Genomic DNA, 22515 nt, shown 5'->3' on the forward strand with positions numbered 1-22515 from the left:
TTTCCTTGTTCTTCTCCACCCGTTCCCGTGATTTGGCGGTATGCTCATATGTCATGTGTCCTTTCCAACCATGTACCTGGTTTGTACGGTGTGGGGTCTATTCAGGTTTTTTCCCACCCTCTTTTCTCCCCTTCTCCAACGCATTGGGGTCTCTTACCACCCCTGTGACCCATTGGTTCAAGTCTTATCGGCTCTGCCACATTCTATCGGTCTTTTATTGGAGTTGCGACGTCTCTTCTGGTGACGTCTTATGGTGAAATTGTCCTTGATCCTATGTTCTGGACTTGTGGTCCTTCAATGTTATACATTATAGTTGCAGGCTTCTGTTGTCTGCCATGCTGTTTTTTCACACCTTCCTCTACCTCCACAGGTATTTTGGCATTCGCATTTCTGGGGTGCTTCTCAGAGCGGTGCTCTGCTCTTCCTTCCACTGGTTTGCAGGATACAGTGCCTGGCACTGTCCTTTGTGATTAAAATGTTCTTAAATTTTTGCACACTGTTCCCATATTCTCACAGTTTTTGGTGGTGGCTCCGCGTTGTGGCGAGAAAGTTTCTCCAACGAAAACTGACATCAGCATGCCGGGAGGGGCATATGGCTCCGCTTACGTCACGTCTGTGGACGTCAGGGCGGAGCTGTGCGGCGCCGCCCCTGGCGCGCAGAGGTGCTGCTGCGGAAAGTTTTCAGGATCCAGTCTGATGCCTAGGGATATTCTAAGTTAAGGAATCTGCGGCTAGACTTTGTCACTGCCAGATACATCGTTACTGAAGGTAAGTAACTCGTCCTTTAGGAAGACAAACAGTTCCCCCTTAAGCACATTCTACACGCAAAACAGGGACTTCCATGGCATTCTTAGGGAACATACCCTTAGAAGGCATTTGAAAAGCTGCAACTGGTCTACGCCACACACATTCACAAAGCATTATTGTGTAGCTGTGTTAGCAAAACAACAAGCTTGTGTGGGCCAGGTTGTTTTAAGAACACTATTTTGGACCACTGCAACAGATACAGGTTTGCCACAGCTTGGGAAATAACTGCTATATAGTCTATGCTGATGCATATGATCTACAGCTCATATGCCTCGAACGGAAAATGCTACTTACCCAGTATGCATCTGTTCTTGGCATATAGAGCATATGCCTCGAACGGAAATGCCTTCCCGGATACCTTTACCTGTTGCAGTATTATCTTACTTTGATACACTATACATGGACATCACTTTTTACTCTTACTAACTCCATCATCACCCTTACGGCAAAACAGTCTAAGGATGGAGTTGATGCCCATGCACACTATTACCAAAAGGAGGAGTCATCTACCTCGTGACTACAACAACTTCTTCGTAGAAAAATAAAGTGCAAACATCCAAGCCCAACATTAGATGACGATTTATGTTAACTCATATGAATCTACAGCTCTATATGCCAAGAACAGATGCATAGTGGGTAAGTAACATTTTCCTTATGGTGAATACTCTAACCACAGATTTCTGACTGATCTTCCTACCTTCTCGTTCTGTGGAATGAACTGTTCTCCATCCATAAAAAGGTCCCAATAGAATGATCTGCACCTGGTCAAACCTGATTCATGAAGGGCTCTGCCTCTGGAGCTTTTGGACAGAATTCAGAAAGAAACTAATTTCAGCATGCAGGGGATGCCAAAAATATGGTGCTTTGGTGTTCTTTCCAGGGAGCAGCAGTCTCAGCGTTGAGTTACATAACACTAACTACCTGCGAGCAAGGGATGAGAAAAATCTCTGAATCTAGTCTAGTGCCTGGAGAGTATTCATAAGTACAGGAATCTGTGTTTAAATATATTATCCACCAGAAAAAGCATTACTGAAGGTAAGTAACTTGTTCTGTGTTGCCACTCAATGCCAGTGAATTGTACTTGCAAGCGTTTTTGATGCTGATGGCACTTTCAGATGTTGTCTCACTGAGCTATTTATTTGCTTGAGCTTCAGTTTAGTTTAGTTTCTGGTTGTGCACACATAGCTTATATTTATGCAATGCCAAAACACACAACAAATATTTTAGTTATAGCTTGCTGGTATTATTAAGTAGTATTGTGTTTTACCTGACAAGTTAAATGAGATTTTTGATCTGGGTGTCTAAAAGCACGAACCACCATACAAAGGGCTACATACTACTTCACCCCACTGAGCTAGGCATGAACACATAGTGCAGATATCTTGAAAGTTTACGGTTCTTTTTAATTCAGTATGTCTGAGGGTGAAGAAAAAGAGTGTGGTTCTACTGTGTAACCAAGCTAACGACGCAACCAAAACAAACTAAGGAGGTGACTCGTGCAAAATTAAACAGAAAACACTGAGATTCTAAATTAGGAAATAAGTGCCCATCAGTTGCCGTCCGGTACCGCCCTGTTCATCATCTGGGCTCTCATAACCCAGGAGAAAAAGTGGTCAGTCACAAGATATTTTATGTGACAGACAGAAATTATATACGACGGGTGGAACCGAAAAAATGAATGTACCAGGATAACTGAATTGCAGTGCATGAATGTGAATTGAAAAAAGAATTTGACAGAATATCTACCTGCAGGCAGATATTCTATCAAATCTGCCAGATATTGATATTCTTTTAATATTGGGAGAATGGAGAGACTCTATTAAAATTGTTTTTTCTACTCTACTCTACCCAATTTTATAACACTTTATTCTTTTTTAACTTCACATTCATGCACTGCAATTCAGTTACCCTGGTACATTATTTTTTCGGTTCCACCTGTCGTATATAATTTCTGTCTGTCACATAAAATATCTCGTGACTGACCACTTTTTCTCCTGGGTTAGGAGAGCCCAGATGATGAACAGGGCGGTACCGGACGGGAACTGATGGGCACTTTTTTCCTAATTTAGGATCTCAGTGTTTTCTGTTTCATTTTGCATGAGTCACCTCCTTAGTTTGTTTTGGTTGCGTTGTTAGCTTGGTTACACAGTAGAACTACACTCTTTTTCCTGACCCTCAGACATACTTTGTTGTGTATATGCAGTACTAGGGCACGTATCTGTGATGGGTCGTTAATCTAGCCCTTGGACCCTCCCCAATTCATTTTCTTCTTTTTAATTCAGATCAGCTTCAGGCACCTTTCACGAAGAGCTTGTATATTCAATTGACCGTTTAATATTCACAGTAGTATTTTGTCTTCCCCTATATAACTATTAATACATGTGTCCATTTAGTCTGCAGTTTTTTTCTCAAAAAGTGTTGTACCTTGAGCTAGGTTGGCGCACTGACAATTTGTATCCAAATTGAACTTTAATTCCTGTAAACTTTAAAATCCTCATTATTTTGTTTCTCTGCAGAACGTCATGATGCACTGTACGTAGTAGGTGCTCTAGATGAAACACTGGAGTTAAGAGGACTTCGCTACCACCCAATCGACATTGAAACATCTGTATCTCGGACACACAGGAGCATTGCGGAGTGGTAAGGACCTACATTAAAACAGGCAGGAGGAATGTTTAAACCTATGTGTAACCGCTTCATGTGATTGGTCCAGCTTCTTTCAGAATGTGGAATTTCCTAGTTGGATAGCGCCATGATGCTCCTCGGAGTGAAAGCTGCACTTTATAAATATTTTATAACATAACATGATCTTGGTTGCTACACAAACACCTCCACACTTGGTAGCAGGATCAGACTTTCTTACCTGCCTCAAGGACCTCTTCTGTAGTGCACTTTTTCTTACTTTACCGCCTCTAGAGTAACTCTTCTTTATCTACAGTAAGTTAGTAAAGACAACCCCGTTCTTTCAACCCACTTTACTACTACTAGTTCTTTAGGGCACTCACGAGGTTGGGCAAAAAAAGTATTTGAAAAGGAATTCTTACATTTGGCAGAGTGTTGTCTTTCAAGAATGGGATGAAAATCTACAAATAGTTGTTTTTTCATGAGAAAAATCTGAAAATAAAAACTGCCATTTGTATCTCATTTTGCATTCATGTGAAATTGTAAAAAGTCCACAAACTAATCAACTTAATTAACTTGTGAATTTTGTTAGTGTATTTTAAACACCAAATACGGGACGGTAAGGACAGTCAGCACAAGCATAACCAGGAGTTCAAGGAGGGCAAGAATCCTTCACGACCCGAAGGAGCCAAATTGTTCTCCTTCACAAGAGTTATAGACTAAATCGGCAACTATCACTCAAAAACGAAGTTGTGCGATTGAGCTCTATGATGAAGATTGGTGAGTAACGTACTTACCACTCAAAGACTATTTTGATAATAACTAACTTTGATCTGGTCCTGAAGAAGGCCCACAGACCCGTGAGGGCTACCAAGGGCTGAAACATGTCGACCTTCCACAAACAATCACCAGGTGCAGTGTAACGGTAGCACTTCCACCTTAGCACCACAATACCCTTTTTAATCTTGCCTCATCCTCTGCAATTAAAGATTCAAACTGAGGACAGGAGGTATTTATAACCCACACAACTCTAAAACACTCTTCACTTTTTTATCACATCTGTCAAACAACCAGACAGTCTACCTCCGGGTGGAAAAAGATTGTCAGCTGGAGAACCCAGTGTTTGAGTGATAAAAGACCCAATGATGAGGCTATTCACATAGCAGCAGGGCGGAGATCCAAGATATACCACACCTATTGTCGAATGTGAATGAGGGTCTTTTATACATCAGAACCCTAGACCCTGGTATTACCAGGTTTCGTGATCCATTCTCCTTTCATTTTGGCTCGTATTTTAAACCATATCCGAGGTCCCGTCATAACAAAGATCATTAGCTTCCTAACTTGTAACCTATTGGCTGCCTTTCGCTGATCTGACTGGTGAGTAAAAAAAAAAAAGAAATCACAATAATAAAGAAGTTACAGTGATCTGTCAGGCGGCGAATAGTTTTGTTATTGCCATTCGAAATTGCCTGACATTTTCAGACTTTTAACATGCAGAGGCTGATTGTCAGGCAATTTTTTCTAAATGTATTACAAAGCAAAACATTTGTTGATAGTAACATTGTGTCCAGCTGAAGAAATGCATAGTGTATGGCTGCTCTATAGTCGCTTTGCAAGTTAAATTGCTACTAATGTTTCTCAGCAGGCAACTAAATATGATACAGATCTTTAGTTGCTTTACAACTGTGATTAAGGCATGCGAGAGGCACGTACATACCATGGGAATGGGCATAATCATAAACAATAACATAGAGTCCTATTAATGCAGACATTGGGCCTCTTTACGAGGCCATCTTCCTGATCTCTCCCATGACTACTTGGATTACAAGTGCTACCTTGAGGGTCCGCTTAGCAATGGGATTATGGAGGATTTCCTCGTGATATACACTGTGTTGGCTTAATTGTCTGAGTGGAATTTAGGAAAATATGGTACCTGAGAGTATGCAGCACTACAGTCAGTAAAGGACTGTGCTGTTCATCTGTCTGGCTTCATCTGTCATTAGTATCGGTGTTCCTGCCATCATATTAAAATACATCTCACGTTTGGGCCTTTTCCAAAATAATGAGTATTACTACTGGCGAATTTAATGGTACTCCGTTTATCCACAGAGCTAAGATACAAATCTGAGCGGGCCCTTTCGGTATTAGAATTTATGACTTATAGGTCTCACCTGATGTTGCAGCAAGGTCTTAACTCATTTGGCCATCATGTCACCGCTTCTTAGCATTCAATTGACAGGTCAGTTCCTATTGTGTAATGATGATGGCCTTCTAGCACATACGATAAACTTCATTTACTCCTGGATTTACTCTCTGTGCTCACATACCTGGAGCGTTCATAACCCAACTGAGTGATTTTCATTATTTTCAACTCTGATAAAATGCTGAATCCACCCTGCTGGTATCGAAACTGTTGGCATGCTTTTACTGTAGTACTATCTCTGTATTTTGTATGGTCCAGCGAAAGGTATTTTAGTCAGAAAATGCACTTTTCCTGGACAAGCAAACATCTTGGCAATATACTCGGTACCAACAGGTAAAGTAGACTGGTTTGAAAAAAGCCACACATGCTCTCAATGGGTTTATCTCCTGGTTTTTTTCCACAAATACTTTTCAGTAGAAACATTTGATTGTAAAACAGGCTCAATGAAAAGTAAAGGTAGAAATGACAGATAGTTAAGGGATGTCTATATTGGAGTCAAGGTTAGGTTTAGGGGTCAAATTTAGTATTGGAGTCAAGCGTCTGAAGGGGCGAGTTAGTATCAAGGTTAGGGTTTAAGTAATGGTTTCATTAGGTACTGAATTCTATATTGTTAGGCTTTGAGAGCTTAAAATATATTTTAAGAATTGATTAAGTGTGTATCATTGCAACACAAAGGAGATGCTTTATTGAGAATCTGCCTAGTTTTACTATGATGCAGTAGTCATTTAGGTGAAAAGTGCAATAAAATCTATCTGAAAGAGACACAATAGTGTAGATTCCTTACCTTAGGTTATCCTACGGCGTCAGACTGGATCCGGGAAGTTTTCATCAGCAGTACCGCTGCACATCGTAAGGTGGTGGTGTGCGGCTCCGCATCAGTCGCTGGCACGTAGGCGCCGAAATGACATAACGGAGACTACTTAGGCGCCACTCATGCGCTCTGACGTCAGTTCTGAGACTTTTTGTCTCCTCCTTTTTTGATTCTTTGACTCCTGGTGCCATGTAGGTATGCCTGGGTTTAAATCCTGCGGGGCCTGTCGCCGTACGATGTCGGTGGCCGTCTCCCATGGCGTCTGTCTCTACTGTCTGTAGCTAGACCATGACTCCAGGTCATGTTCTGACTGTCTGGCCATGGCTCCGAAGGCCTTATGGGAGTGGTCCCGTAATCTGCTGGAGACCCGGCAGTCGTCACCACGCCGTTCGAGGTCCAGGGGTTGATCGAGGGCCCAATCGCAGAGCCATCATCATCGCTCCTTGGGGTCGAAGTCTTCACACTCGTAATCAGGTAAGCGAGGTCATAAGAAAAAGTCAAAGAAGCGTTTCTGCTCTCCGACGTCCCCCCGTAGGTCTCAGGACGCGGACGAGGCGGCCGGTGGTTCCATCCCCGTGGCGCCTTTGAAGCCTGTGAGTCCCGCGGCCTACCCACCTTATCCAGGTCCATCGGCGACTCCTGCCCAGGTTAAAGATTTTCTTGCAGCCATGGACTGCCTTTTCAGGCCTCGGGATCCCGCCGGCGAGCCTTCGGGCCCAACGATCCCAGCTGAGGATCCTCCCTTGCCGGAGCCTCCGCCCCCGGCATCGCAGGGCACTCCGCCGGAGGCTCCGGCCCCAGAGCCGCAATGGGTTCCGTTCGTTCCACCCCTGCCCAGGTTCCCGGACAATTTTGCTCCTGGTTGGGACCCTAATTGGGACACGGAGCCGGACCGGCGCCGTTCGACAATTTGTATTCCCCTGTCCCTCCCCCACCTCTGCAGCCTGTTCCACTGGCATTGGAGGAAGGGGGCGACTGGGAGTGGTCTGATGACCCTCTCGCATGGCAGTGCGGTCGGAACAGGAATGGACAGAAGAGCTAGAGGATGCCGGTGGCCTTGACCTCTCATCTGACCCTGGGTTTCCTTCTACTCCTGCTGTGGTGGCACTGTACACTGTGGTTCTCCGTAGAGCAGCTGAGGCCCTTCATCTTGATCTGCCTACAATGACCCTCAAGACCATTCTCCTCACTGAGGCGCTTCAGCCGGCAGCAAGCTCTCAATGAGGCCCTAACTGACGTCTTTATGGGCACCTGTTCTAGACCAGCCACAGGGGTCCCCGTGGATAAGCATGTGACCAGGCGCCATTGGCTGGCCCTGGGTGACCCTGCTTTTCTGTCCGCCCACCCCACCCCAGAGAGCCTGGTCATCCAGGCCTCCACTTCCCAAAACGCATTCTCTACCGCTCCGCCGGATAAGGAATCCAAAAAGCTGGAACAGTTCTACAAGAAACTGTTTTCATCTGCCAGCTCTGGGCTGCGGTGGGTGAACACTGCATGCCTCTTGGGCCGCTATTCCCAATCTGTGTGGGACACGGTTGCTTAAGTGCTGCCTCAGTTTCCGGAGGAGGTTCGGACAGTGCTTTCCCAAGTTGTTGTGGAGGGGAAAGATGCAGCAAAGTTTACCATCAGGTGTGGACTGGACACAGCAGACTCACTGGGTAGGGTGATTTCCACAACAATGGCCCTCCGTCGCCACGCCTGGTTGAGGTCCACTGGTTTTTCAAGGGATGTACAAAGTTCTCTTATAGACATGCCCTTTAAAGGTGTTCGCCGGTTTGGTGATAAGGCAGATAGTGCGCTGGATCATTTTAAGGACTCCCGGGCTACGGCCAAGTCCTTAGGTCTCTCCACCACGCGCCCGGCCACGTTTGCTTTTTGTTCCTTTCGTGGCCACAGAAGGGGCGCCCAACACGTTAGTTCAGCTAGAAGCCTGCGTAGAACCAGCCTCTGCGCGGACGTGGTTCCCGCGCGGTGGGACAAGGGGGCCAGCGTGCGGGTCAGTCAACCTCCGCAGCATCCGCCTCAAAGCTTTCCTAGTCCGAGCTTTGGGGGACACCCCACACCGGTGGGCGGCAGGATTAGCTATCACCTTCCTAACTGGCGTTCCGTTACCTCGGACAGGTGGGTGCTGCTAATCGTCCGAAGGGGCTACTCCCTCCCCTTCGAGTTTGCCCCTCCAGCCATGACACCTCAGTTCCACTGCATGTCAGGGGACCATTTTGCGCTTCTCCAGCAGGAAGTCACTGCCCTCTTGGCCAAGGGAGCCATCAAGCACGTTCCTAGGCCAGAAGTAGGATGTGCTTGTTATTCCCACTACTTTCTGGTCCCCAAGAAGGAGAAAGGGGGCCTGCATCTCATCTTGGACCTCAGGAATGTCAACCGTTTCCTCTGGAAGGAGAAGTTCAAGATGTTGACTCTAGCTCAGGTCTTGTCTGCCCTCGACCCTGGAGACTGGATGGTAGCGCTGGACTTGCAGGACGCATATTTTTATATCCCCGTCCTGCCGGCGTTACCTGCGGTTCACGGTAGGCCAAGAGCAGTTTCACTTTGTCGTGCTCCCCTTCTGCCATACCAATGCCCCTCGGAAGTTCACGAAAGTGATGGTGGTGGTCGCAGCTGATGTGTGCAGATCAGTGGTTCCAGTCTTGCCCTATCTCAGCGACTGGTTGTTGAAGGCGGGCTCGCCCCAGGCAGTTGGCTCCCACCTACAGACTACGGCCGACCTCCTGCATTTGCTGGGGTTCTCCATCAACGTGCCGAAGTCGCACCTGAGTCCCTCTCAGAAGCTCCCCTTCATCGGAGCGGTTCTGGATTCGATGCAGTTTCTGGTTTATCCTCATGAGCAGCGAGTCTGGGATATTCAGGCAATTATTCCAATCTTTCAGCCTCTATCTCGGGTTTCAGTCAGGATGATCCTCCGGCTCCCGGGCCTCCTGCATCCTGCTAGTGCAACATGCCAGATGGCATATGCGGGCTCTGCAGTGGTACCTGAGGTTCCAGTGGGCACAGCATCAGGGCACTCTGTACGATTACGTCCAGATCTCAGAGGGCACTGCACGACAGTTGCAGTGGTGGCTCACGAATCGCGATTGTGTCAATGGGAGATCCCTCTCCCTTCCCCAACCAGAGACACAGTGGTGACGGATGCGTCCCTCCTGGGATGGGGCGGCCACATGGGAGAGGCGGAGATCAGAGGCCTCTGGTCTCTGGCGGAGTCACGGCTCCACATCAACCTTCTGGAGCTTCGGGCGATCCGACTTGCACTGAAGGCATTCCTTTCCTCTGTCCGGGGAAGTGTATTGCAGGTGTTCATTGACAACACCACCGCCATGTGGTACTGCATCAAACAGGGCGGGGTGGGGTCGTGGACCCTATGTCAGGAGGCTCGCCTCTGGACATGGCTGGAACATCAAGGCCTTACCTTGGTGGTTCAACACCTGGCAGGTTTCTCTGAACACCAGGGCGGACGAACTCCGCCGCCAGTGCATGATGGATCACGAATGGCGGCTGAACTCGGATGTGGTGCAAGGTCTCTTTCTGTAGTGGGGAGAGCCTGGGTTAGATCTGTTCACCACCGAAGAGAGCGTGCAATGTCATCAGTTCTGCGTTCTGTGCATTGGAATTTCCAAGGCGCCACTTGCTCAGCGACAGTCTGTTGTACCCCTTTCCGCCTATACTACTTCTGCCCAGGGTGCTGAAGAATGTTCGGCGTGACCAGGGCCAATACATCCTTGTGGCTCCGGATTGGGCACGAAGATACTGGTATCCCGAGCTACTCAGCATGGTGATCGATCCCCCAATATGACTCCCTCTTCGGGAGGATCTTCTGTCGCAGCAGCAGGGGACGGTCCTCCACCCGAACCCGTCCACCATCCACCTCCATGCGTGGAGATTGAGCGTCAACAGTTGATAGCTTTCGACCTTCCTCCTGAATTTTGTGATGTCATTCTGGCAGCCAGGCATTCCTCCACTAAGACGGTATACGCCTGCAGGTGGAACAAATTTCTGGCATGGTGCACAGCAAAGTCTGTGGATCTCCTTTCTGCCCCTCTTTCCGAGGTCCTTCTGTTCCTTCTCTCTTTGGCCCAGCAGGGCCCTGCTCTGGGCACTATCGGGGGCTATCTTTCGGCCATTTCCGCGTTTCTAAGGCTTCCAGATCAGCCTTCTCTTTTCAAGTTCCCTGTTGTTAATCGCTTCCTGAAGGGCATTACACACAAGTTTCCTCCTGTGCCTTTCATAATGCCTCAATGGAACTTAAGTCTTGTCTTGACCTCTCTGTTATGCGCTCCCTTTGAGCCGCTTCATAACTGCCCCCTACGTCTTCTCTCTCTAAAGACAGCTTTCCTGGTAGCTATCACCTCTGCCGGAAGAGTGAGTGAGTAAGCTCCAGGCTCTTTCTTCTAAACTTCCTTTTCTCTCTGTTCATCCGGACAAGATAGTTTTAAGGTCTCGTCTTTCTTTCATGCCAAAGGTTGTCATGCCCTTCCACATCGGGCAGACCATCACTTTGCCCACCTTCTTTCTGCCTCCGGATCCTTCAAAAGAGGAAGAGAGGCTTTACCGTCTGGACCCAAAACGTGCGCTCTCGTTTTATCTATAGCGCACACAACAGTTCCCGGTGGATGACAACTTTTTGTTGGCTATGTGGGAGCCAAAAAAGGTCTGGCCGTGCACAATGGACCATCTCTCGGTGGGTCGTTCTGTGCATCAAAGCTTATTACTCATTGGCTAAGAAGGAGCCTCCTGTGGGGCTGCGTGCCCATTCTACCCGGGTAATGGCAGCCACTACTGCCTTGAAACGCGGCGTCCCCTTGGAGGACATCTGTCAGGCTGCTACCTGGGCCTCGCTGCACACGTTTACCAAGCAATATTGCCTTGACAGTCCGGTCCGCAGGGACGGCTTCTTTGGCCGTTCTGTTCTCCGTGACTTTCTGGTGTGATCTTTGTTTGCAGACCCACCACCGAGGTTGGTATTAGTGGGGTATCTATTCTAAGGTAAGGAATCTATCACTAACGTGACTCTTTCAGATGTACAAGTTATACTTGTGTAACAATATATCTGGAAGAGACATTAGTTAGTGATAGATTCCTTATCGTCCCACCCAGCCTCCCTGTTCTGCAAACTGATTTCTAGGGTTAAGGTCATCCATATCAGGGCCCTAGTTTCATGGCACCAGTGGTCAGTTTCTTGCAAGGCTCTGCGTTTCTGGCACAGAAAGTCGTGTACAGAACTGACGTCAGCGCGCATGGGTGGTGCCTAAGTAGTCTCTGTGACGTCATCTCGGTGCCTATGACGGATGCAGAGCCACACAACACCACCTTCCGACACACAGGGGTACTGCTGATGAAAACTTCCTGGATCCAGTCTGATGCCTGGGGATATTCAAGGGTAAGGAATCTATCACTAACTAATGTCTCTTACAGATATATTGTTACACAAGTAGTAATCATCTGTAAGAAAGTGGCCCTTTTTACATGGTCACCCCGACTTTTTGGCTGGTAACTGATGTGATTTCGACTGGAAGTGCACTATGTTCATGCTGACCAGTTCACCAGTGCCAGAGCTCTTTCCCAAAATTGTGTAAGTGTTTCCCCCAATTGGCAAAACCTTTAGCTCTGCTGGTCCCTATTAAATGGTACCCCTTTGGAGCCAAAAAAATTGTCTGAGCCGAAAAAAGTCTGACTCTCAAACTCCTATAGCAAAACCTAAGGAGACCAAAACCCCACAGAAAGCCTTAGAAACTCGGTCCAAAGAACATTCTGATTCAAAATCTTAGGCAACGAAAAAAAGACCCTTTACCCACACAACGGGTACCTGATTTTTCGGATCCTAAACAAAAGACTCTTTTTATTGACCCAGAGATTGGCAAAGTCGTTGCCAAGCCTCCAAAAAAGAGGAAACTGGACACTTCAGAGGAGGTTGAAATACACTTGAAGCGAAAGGAGAGGAGTACGAACACCTCCCCACCTCCTTCTCCAGTTGATCCAAATCTTCTGATTTCCCCACCTAAGTCCCCACAACATACTTTTTCACCTCAAACATCAGATACCTAGGATGATCATACTGGCAGGGGAGGGAATATAGAGCCACATGGGGATGATGATGCACATACCATCCCACATGACGTAGACCCTTGGAATGACTACAACACAGATCCAGACCCACACAATGACCCGGACCTCTATCCATCTAGGCCATCACCACCAAGTGACAATATTGGGTTCGATCAATTATTAAATAGGGCTGCCCAATAGCACGGGGTACAATTACAATCAAATAGGGACTACTAGCTGCAGATTCCTTTACGTAGAAATATCCCCAGGCCTTAGACTGGATCCGGAAAACTTTTCTGCCACAGCATCCCTGCGCGCCTCGTGACACCTCCCTGACGTCGTCCGAGAGGATACATAAGTCCCACCCCGGCGCATCTACGTCAGTTTTTTCTCTTTTCCGCGTGCAATGCGGATCACAATTGTGTCCTGGCCTGTTTTCAGGTATTCTCTTCTTTTTCACGCTTTGGCGTTATTGGAGCAGTGTGCGAAGGCCTTCGGTCTTCAAGACGTGTATCTCCTGTGCACGTACCATTTCGGCGACACCCGATTTGCATGTGGTGCCTGGGTGAGCATCACGACTCGGAGGAGTGTGACGCCTGCCAGCACCTTAAGCCTAAATCACGGCCGGAGCGCCGGATTAAGTTGCTGTCTGCGTGCGTGTCCAGGACGGTGTCGTCCCAGCGTCCGTCCCCTACCTCGGAGGCAAGGAGTTGCCGGTTTCGTCTGCAACAGTCTTTCACCGCAGCCCCTTGGGCGTGGCTCACTGGCTGTTAGGTCCTTCAGTTTGTCTCCGAAACCCTGTCCTCCTTCCGTGGCGGGCGCAGTCTCCCCCCGGGATGTGCCCCCCCCCCTCCTATCGCCTCCCTACCCCCGTTTCCCAGCACGGTGGCGACGAGGGCCCAAATGACAACCTCTGCTGTGGCTCTGCAGGCTTCTTGGTCCTCCTTCCACCTCCTGAGACGTCCGCTGATCCCTTGCCTTGTGCAGGGACTTCCGCGGAGTCGCCGGTGGCTCCGGCGCCGAAGGTTTCGGCTTCAGGTCGTAGGAGAGTGGTGTTGTTGGGGTGTGGTTCTTCAGGGCTCCCCTCTTCGACACCTAGGCATCCCTGCCTCGCCGCAAATCCCTATGGGGCTCCCTGTGGCTTCGCAGATGATCGCCGGGACCCCGGGCTTGCCCCCGAGCCCCCCCCTCAGTCCTCTGAGCAGGCGGCTGCCTCACCAGAGGTTGAGCCGGCACCGTTTTGGCACCAGGAGCCTTTCTCCTTGGCTCAGGTGGAGTCGCGGGTGGAGGCTGGGGCCTGGCGTGCCTTCCTGAGTCCTTCTCGATCCTCGGCGTTGGCGACTGCCTTGTCCGAGGCCGAGCCGGCACCCTTTTGGCACCGCGCCTTCGCCGGTTCGGTGTCGGCCTCTCCCCATTCTCCTGGAGAGCACGTGGTGGCAGGAGTCGTCCCGGTGCCACGGTGGCCCATTCCGGCGCCGGTCGACGCTGATCAGGCGCTGATGGCGAATTCCACGGAGCCGTGCCTGTGCCAGGTTCTGGATTCGTCTCCTGAGATCCCTTTGTCTCCTGAGGTCCGTCATCTTGGTGTTTTCCTCCCCGGAGACAGGGCGTCATGTAGTTGCCTTTTCACCGGCATCTTCTAGGGAAGGCTCTTCGCCGTCCCCACAGCCAAAGATCTCGAACCCTTCTTTACGTGGCTCGTGGCTGGCTTCTCCACCGGCCTCTCCACCTTCCCCTTAGGCCCCTCAGGTCCCTCGTTCCTGTGTGGATCCTCCTCTATACCGGGGATGGCCGCTTTCTCCTGGATTTGGGTATGGGCGGCTCAGTCTGCAACCGTCACCCACGGAGGAATTGCTTTCACGTCCGCGGCGCCCTGTTGCCTTTGTTCGGGCTATTTCTACGGCCGCTGATATTCTGAGGATGGGTGAACCTGTCACTCCATTTCCTACAGACAACCTCTTGGAGATTCTCCACTAGGGCTCGGGTGGACGGGGTTTGTTCCTTCCTTTTGAAGTGTCACTCCATAATTCCCTTATGGGGGCGCCCTGCCACGGGCGATCCAGTGCCTCAGGCACTACTGCACCGCCATCGTCCTGCTCCACACGACCCGGTCTGTCTTTCTTTCCACCCTTCTACTCAAGGCGCTCTACTGCTAAATGTCTTTCCGTGTTTGCCTGTGTTGTTGTTCCCTCCGTCTCTGGAGGCCCGGTGGTTAGATTCATGGGGACGTAATGTCCTCGCTTCTTCCAGCTCTGCCTTGAGGGTGCTTAACACTTTGTGTGCTGACATGGGCTACTTCTAGCCTGTGCGATTTTGTGGAGTCCCTTCTTTCTCATGAGGGTGCCCGTGCTGATCTGCGGGCCCATGTGTTGGTTGGTAGAGAGTTGGCCGCTTTTATTCTTTGTGCGGCTTTGGATATTGCTGATGCTATTGAGTGTGCTGTGGCCATTTCTGTGGCTCTCAGTCGCCATGCTTGGCTACACGATGCTGCTTTTCCTGAAAATATTAGAGAGCATCTGGTCAACCTCCCTTTTGACGGGGTCCTGCTGTTTAATACTCATGCAGACTCCGCCATTCATCGTCTTCTTGCGGGGCTCCGTCGTCCTCCCCCTCCTCCTCATTAAGTTGGCTGTTGGTCCAGCCCCCTTTGTTGGTATGCCTGTACTTTCTGGCTGATTACTAAGCCTTCTGTGGTTTCTCTCACAGGTCTATGATTTTGTCCTCTGATTTTGTCCTCTGATGCGCGATTATTTTTTCCCTAAGATTGGTTCCCATGCTTTCTTGGGACGTGTCCTACCCTATGTGGTGTACATGTAGCTATTGTATAGCCCTGTCTTACGCGGGGAGGGTGTGGACTCCGCCTCGCAGGTTCGTCGCCCATCCTGGTGTGGCTGTATTACACTGGTGCGGTCTTTGGCCCTTACTGGGGCATGGCTTGGCCGTCTATAGGGTTGTGCCGCTGTGTTTTGCCCTTTGCCTGCCGTTTTCTGTGTTGACGGCCTGGTCCATCCTAATTGTTTCTCTTCTTCTCTTCCAGCTGATCACACTGCTTCGTGGATGGTTTTTTCCGGGGCGGTCCCCTTTAGGGGTCGTTTGGGATGGTTTACGGGCCTTGCCCTTGTTCTGAGCCCGACGTGGCGTTTAGTTTCGAAACGTTGTCAGCAGCTGGCTGCCCCCGCCTGCTCTTCTGTGGCCTGAGGCCTTGGCGTGGGCCCTGGCGCTCCTGCTTCTGTCCTGCGGGCCATAGTGAGCTTACATTCTCATTCTTCTGCCTGCCTTATTGCAGAGGTGCCGTTCTGTCTTGTCTTCAGGCTGTGATGGGCTCGGCTGCCCTCGTCACTGGGTATGTTTCCCGGTCGAGGGCTTTGCCGTACTTCTGCCTCTTCTCCTTGGAGTCTGTAGGTGCCTCTTCTTCCTCTGCGTTGTCGGTACCTTGGGGCTTCCGGTGGAGGTCCCTGGTATGTTGACTGGGCTTGAGGTGTTTTGGCCTCCTTCGTTTTACGCTTGCTTCTCCTGTTGGTGAAGGCTGGGATTGCCCTTTTTTGTCGTTTTAATACATCCCCTATGGGGCAGGGGTTCTTCGGCGTTGCTGAGGTTCTCTTCAGCTTAGGGTCTGTGACTCATCCCCTGTTGCGGTGAACTGGGCTATTTTTCCCTGTCCCCATGACTGGTCCCCTGCTGGGTGTCTTGTGCTCGTCCGAGCTGGAGAGGTCTTCTCGCAGACCCTCCTCCACTTTGGCTATGGCTAGGGTATCTATTCTACGTTAAAGAATCTGCGGCTAGTAGTCTCTATCAGATGTACGAGTTACCTTCGGTAACGATGTATCTGGTACAGACGATTCTAGCCGCAGATTCCTTTACGACCCGCCCTTCCTCCCCGTTTCTGCGAGGACCCTTCTCGGTCTTCTGCACTCGCCTGCTTCAGGACGACATTCCTCTGCGAGTGCCTTTTTCTTACTCCCTCCCTCGGAGGATGCCCGCCTGGTGGTTGTTGCCCCATTCTTTCGTTCTGGTTATTGGGTTATGAAAACCTGGGTGCTTCGGTGCCCATGCATTTGATCTCCAATGTATAGTTCGTTTGTGCCCTGCTTCCTTGTATTACTTACACTTCTGACTCTTCTGTTGGTTGCAGGCCTGCTTGCAGTAGCTGCGCTCTATTCTCTCATTCCATGACTTGGTGCTTTAGTGCCTGGCACTATTCTGGATGGTGCTGTTCCTCCCCTTTCATTTCTTTCTATTCTGTATAGTTGGGTTTTCACACACTGTTCCAGTATTCTCACAGTTTCGTTTGTGATGGCTCCGTGTTGTGGCGCGGAAAAGTTCCCTGAAGAAAACAGACGTAGGCGCGCCGGAGTGGGACTTATGTATCCTTGCTGACGTCACGAACGCGGACGACGTCAGGGCGGAGTCACGCGGTGCCATCCTCCGACGCGCAGGGATGCTGTGGTAGAAAAGTTCCGGATCTAGTCTCACGCCTGGGTATAATTCTATGTTAAGGAATCTGCAGCTAGAATCTTCTCTACCAGATACATTGTTACCAAAGGTAAGTAACTCATACTTCTGATCCCTTAGAGGAAGACTTTTTAAGACTGTTAGAGCCAGGATTCTTAACACCAGGATAGATAAAAAAATATAGAGCAGCTCTCATTGACCCAATTTACATTAAAGGTCAAATCCCTTTGCATTCTCTTGTGATGTCTAAAGCATGCAAAAAGGCAAACTCACAGAATACAGGCAACACCGCCCATCCTGATAAGGAGTCAAAATTAATAGACACATCTGGTAAACGGATTGCGTCCCAGGCTGCAAATCATTTGCGGATAGCCCAAGCTTTATTGGCCAGATACGACAGGGCCCACTATGAAGAGCTTGTACAGCTCATGCAACACCTTCCTGACCAGTAAAAACAAAAGGCCAACGACTTTATACAAGAGGGGAAATTGATCACAAACACCTCAATTAAATGTGCGTTTGACACGGCTGATACCGCATCCCGCACCATTAACACGCGTTTTGTTGCGCAGGCACGCCTGGCTCCGGGTCTCCGGATTCAAACAGGAGGTGCAATCTCCTATCCTAAATCAGCCCTTTGATCAAGAGCATCTTTTCAGGCCTTCAGTTGACACATCTTTAGAAAAGAAGAAAAAAGATACAGAAACTGCAAAGTCCATAGGGGCCTTACAATTCCCTTCCCCTTGAGGCTCTTTTCTCTGCGGCTTCTACAGAGCTGGCTCCGAAACCATTGGCTCAGAACTTCCCTCTTCCTCCTACAAAATCCCCACTCAAACGTCCTCCAAAGGATACTTTTGTGGGGGCTACAGAGGCAACAATGGTATAGGATGAGGTCGCAGCAACAATAACTGCACCTCCCCTACCACCAAACAGTGACTTCCCTGCACTTCCCCGATCATCCCACTCCTGTCGGGGCACATCTCTCACAGTTCCTACCTGTCTGGCTGTCTGGAATTCAATCACAACAGACAGGTGGGTAAGACAAATTATCCAGTATGGTTACTGCCTGGAACTCACCTCTACCCGTCCTGTCCCGTTCCCCCCCCCCCCCCCCCCCCCAACATTCCTCCCAGACTACGTCCAATGTCCTCGAAACATCTAACACTTCTCAAACAAGAGGTTCTCTCTCTATTACAAAAACATGTAATAGAACCAATCCTCTTGCCTCACCAAGGCATGGGGGTTTACTCCCTCTATTTACTAATTAAAAAACAAAGGACGGATCTCTCAGGCCCTTATTGGACCTCAGACCGTTAAACCTCTACATTCAGTCAGATCACTTCCACATGGTCACTCTCCAACAGGTGCTCCCATTACTTCAACAGAGCGACTTTCTCTCCACTCTGGATTTAAAAGACGCCTACTTCCATATCCCCATTCACCCTGCTCACAGAAAAATCTCAGGTTCGTGGTGGATGGTAACACCACCAATTCGAAGTCCTCCCATTCGGGGTGACTACAGCACCCAGAGACTTCACCAAATGCCTTGCAGTAGTTGCAGCCCACTTAAGAAACCAGCACATTAATGTCTTCTCTTATCTGGACGACTGGTTCATAAAAGCCAAGTCACACAGCAGCTGTGTGCTGCACACTCACACAAAACAATCCAACTTCTTCACACTTTGGGATTCACGGTAAACCTTATCAAATCCCATCTCCAACCATCCAACATACAACAGTATCTACGGGCTATAATAGACACTTCAAAAGCTCTAGCATACCCCAACCCAGTCAGGATAAGCACCATACAAGCTCTAATAGCAAAATTTCAACCTCAACACTCACTACCAGTGAGAGTGTTCATGTAATTAATCGGGATGATGGCCTTTTATTCTCATCGCCCCTCATGCAAGACTTCAAATGCGTCCCTTACAGGAGTGTTTGGCACGTCCGTGGAAGCAGGCTCAAGGTCACCTAACAGATCTGGTGTTAGTAGACAACGGCACCCATCGCTCTCTGCAGTGGTGAAACACAAAAAGTTTCCAAAGGGCGGCCGTTCCTCAACCCGGTTACACAGATAGACTGACTCATCGCTCACCGGCTGGGGAACTCATCTTCAGACCCATACTATTAGGGCATATGAACCCCTCAACAAAAACAATTCCACATAAATTACCTGGAATTGTTGGCAATCTTCCTAGCATTAAAATCTTTTCAACTCCCCCGTAAGCAAAGCTGTCCTAGTCCTTACAGAAAACATGACAGCAATGTATTGTATACAAAAACAGGAGGTGAAACTCTCTCCAGCTTTCACACCTAGCTCAAAGCATATGGAGATGCGCCATTCCTCAAAACATATATCTCCTTGCAGAAAACACCTCCCAGGAGTACACATTCAAAATGCGGATCTACTCAGTCGCCAAAAACAGCAGATCCACATATGGGTAAGTTATCCTCAAGTTCTGCTTCCATTCTTTCAAATGTGGGGCCACCCAGAAATAGACCTATTCGCCACACACCAAAACGCAAAATGCCCAAGCTTCGCATCCAGGTATCCACACCCATTGTCCAAAGGCAATGCTCTATGGATGACCTGGTCAGGCAAATTTGCTTACACTTTTCCGCCTCTCCCACTCATTCCGCTAGTGGTTTTGAAACTCAAACAGCATTCCCTCACAATGATCCTAATTGCTCCAACATGGGCCCGACAACCATGGTTCACAACCCTCTTGGAACTATCAGTAGTTCCTCATCAAAAGCTACACCTCTCACCCAAGCTTCTCACATAGAACCATGGAGAGATAAGGCATCCAGAGCTTGCTAAGCCGCAAAGTGGAAAAGATTTGTAATTCACTGTACAAATAACAAAATCAACCCACTAGATACTTCCATTCAAAACATCAGCTGTTACCTTTTGCATCTAAAGCAATGCAACCTAGTGTATACATCTTGAGGCAATAGCAACCTATCTCCAAAACAGACATTTGTCTATGTTTAGGGTACCAGCTATCAAGGCATTTATGCAAGGACTTCAAAGAATAATGCCACCTAGGATTCCATCCTCTCTAGTATGGAACCTAAATGTGGTACTTACCAGGCTCATGGGTCCCCCATTTGAACTGATGCATAAATGCGAATTATAATTTCTCACCTGTAAAGTAGCTTTCCTAATTGCAACACCTCTCTCAGAAGAGTCAGTGAACTCCAGGCATTAACCATACAAGTACCATTTCTCCAAATCCATCATACCAAAGTGGTTCTTGGGACCAACCCAAAATTTCTACTTAAAGTTGTCTCTGCTCTCCACCTTAACCAGTCAGTAGAACTCCCAGTGTTTTCCCTCTACCAGACTCAGTAGCACAACGGGCTCTTCACACGCTGGACGTAAAAAGCGCAATACTTTACTACATAGAAAGAACAAAATTCTTTAGAAAGACTAATCCACTTTTTGTGGCTTTCTCCCCACCTCATAAAGGCAATTCTATCTCTAAAACAGGGATTGTAAGGTGGATTGTAAAATGCATCCAAATGTGCTATGCTAAAGCCAAACGCACCTTAACCATTCCCCCTACAGCTCACTCCATACATAAACCTGGGTCATCCATGGCACTTAGACAACATTACAACAAGGAGGGGTTGCTGGACTGTTCCTAAGCGTGACTAAGGGAAGAACTAACTGGCGTGACCAAAGGTGTAAGTGTAACACCCAAGGGCATCCATTTTGTTGGATGGATTTGCCTCACACACCCCGAAGGATGTCATGCTTCATCATCGGCGGTTGCTCCTCGTCGGGGAGGCGGTGCAATCCCCGACGGGCTCACCTCAAAGAGGGGCTCTTTGACGGAGATCTTTTTTCCAACAGCCTTATGGTGAGGTGTGGGTGTGTGGGCAGGGTGGTATGTGATAGTGAAAAGGGATATTTAAAATGTAGCTGAGGGTACCGGAATTAACTTTATTCTGGGGGTCCCTAGCTGCAATTAAAAACAGGGGGCTAGCTCACTAGGAGTCAACGAGTAAAGTCAGGTGAACCTAGATGGGGCTAGTGGTGAAGACGGTCGACATGTTTCTCGCAGTGGGCAATAGTTACCCGCGATTCATCAGGACCTATACAAAGGTGATTAACAACATGCTGGTGTCATGTGTCAGTTTGTGTGTGTGTTACCTCTTTTCACTATCACATACCACCCTGCCCACACACCCACACCTCACCATAAGGCTGTTGGAAAAAAGATCTCCGTCAAAGAGCCCCTCTTTGAGGTGAGCCCGTCGGGGATTGCACCGCCTCCCCGACGAGGAGCAACCGCCGATGATGAAGCATGACATCCTTCGGGTGTGTGAGGCAAATCCATCCAACAAAATGGATGCCCTTGGGTGTTACACTTACACCTTTGGTCACGCCAGTTAGTTCTTCCCTTAGTCACGCTTAGGAACAGTCCAGCAACCCCTCCTTGTTGTAACCATTAATACGGGCACACGCTGGGACTGGACCTTCCACTTTCCTGAGTGGTAAACGGTGTCCGTTGATCAAGTGATCACTTCTCCTTCCTCCCTCTTTTTTGATAATACTTAGACAACATTCCCCTAGTTGATATCTGCAAAGCAGCAACTTATTCTTCACCACACACGTTCACAAAACACTATTGTGTAGACGTGCAAGCAAAACAACAAGGTAGTGTGGGCCAGGCTGTATTAAGAACACGTTTTCAAACCAGTGCAACAGATACAGGTAGCCACCGCTAAGGAGGTCTTTGTAGTATATGCACAAGTATACGATCCACAGCTCATATGCCTCGAACGGAAAAGGCTACTTACCAGGATGCATCTGTTCTTGGCATTTAGAGCTGTAGATTCTTATGCGCCCACCCGCCTCCCCGGATACCTCTATCAGTTTCAGTACTATCTTACTTAGATACATTACACATGGACATCATTTTCTATTTCTTACTAACTCAATCATAACCCTCCATGGCAAAACAATCTGGAGATGGATTCGATGCCCATGAGCATTATCGTCCTAAGGAGGAGTCACCTACCTCGTGACTACAAAAGACTTCTTCCAAGACAAAAACAAAGTGCAAACATCTGAGCCCAGCGCCAGATGGCGATCTATGCACAAGTATACGAACCTACAGCTCTACATGCCTAGAACAGATGCAAACTGGTAAGTAGCATTTTCCATTTAGGGAGCCCTTGCACCAGAAGAGCAGATCCTGACGACCTGAAGAAAGACAAGAAGAATCGCATAGCAAGAACAGAAGACCCAGAAACTGACTTGGCGCTAACCCTGCCAGCCTGCCTTTTGATTTCACCCATTGCATCAAAAGTCGATTTGTCTTGCAGTTGCTGAGTCCCCAAAGCCAAGTAGACCTGCCAGTACTTCCTCCAGGAACCAAGACCTCCTGAGGAACAACGGAAATGTCCCACGTATCCTGCAGACAGCAAAAGAAGGACCACCATCCCTTCCAAAACCCGTTGCAGCTAAGCACCCCTGCATCCGAGCTCCCCAGCCTATGTTGAAGTGGGCCAATGGTGTCAGTGTAGTCCCGAAGCCCTCAAGGTATTC

At 48.6% G+C, this 22515-nt stretch overlaps 1 protein-coding gene across 1 annotated transcript in view; it reads left to right on the forward strand.

The window, feature by feature from the left end:
- Window positions 1–22515, forward strand: part of DIP2B (DIP2 acetate--CoA ligase B (putative)) — a 792630-nt gene that overhangs the window by 757478 nt on the left and 12637 nt on the right. The window contains exon 37 of the mRNA XM_086966287.1: window positions 3324–3447. Within this exon, the coding sequence (XP_086822413.1) occupies window positions 3324–3447 (124 nt within the window). The remainder of the gene's footprint in view (window positions 1–3323; window positions 3448–22515) is intronic.

Source organism: Lissotriton vulgaris, chromosome 1_1 (assembly GCF_964263255.1).
Source record: "Lissotriton vulgaris chromosome 1_1, aLisVul1.2, whole genome shotgun sequence".
NCBI lineage: Eukaryota > Metazoa > Chordata > Amphibia > Caudata > Salamandridae > Lissotriton > Lissotriton vulgaris.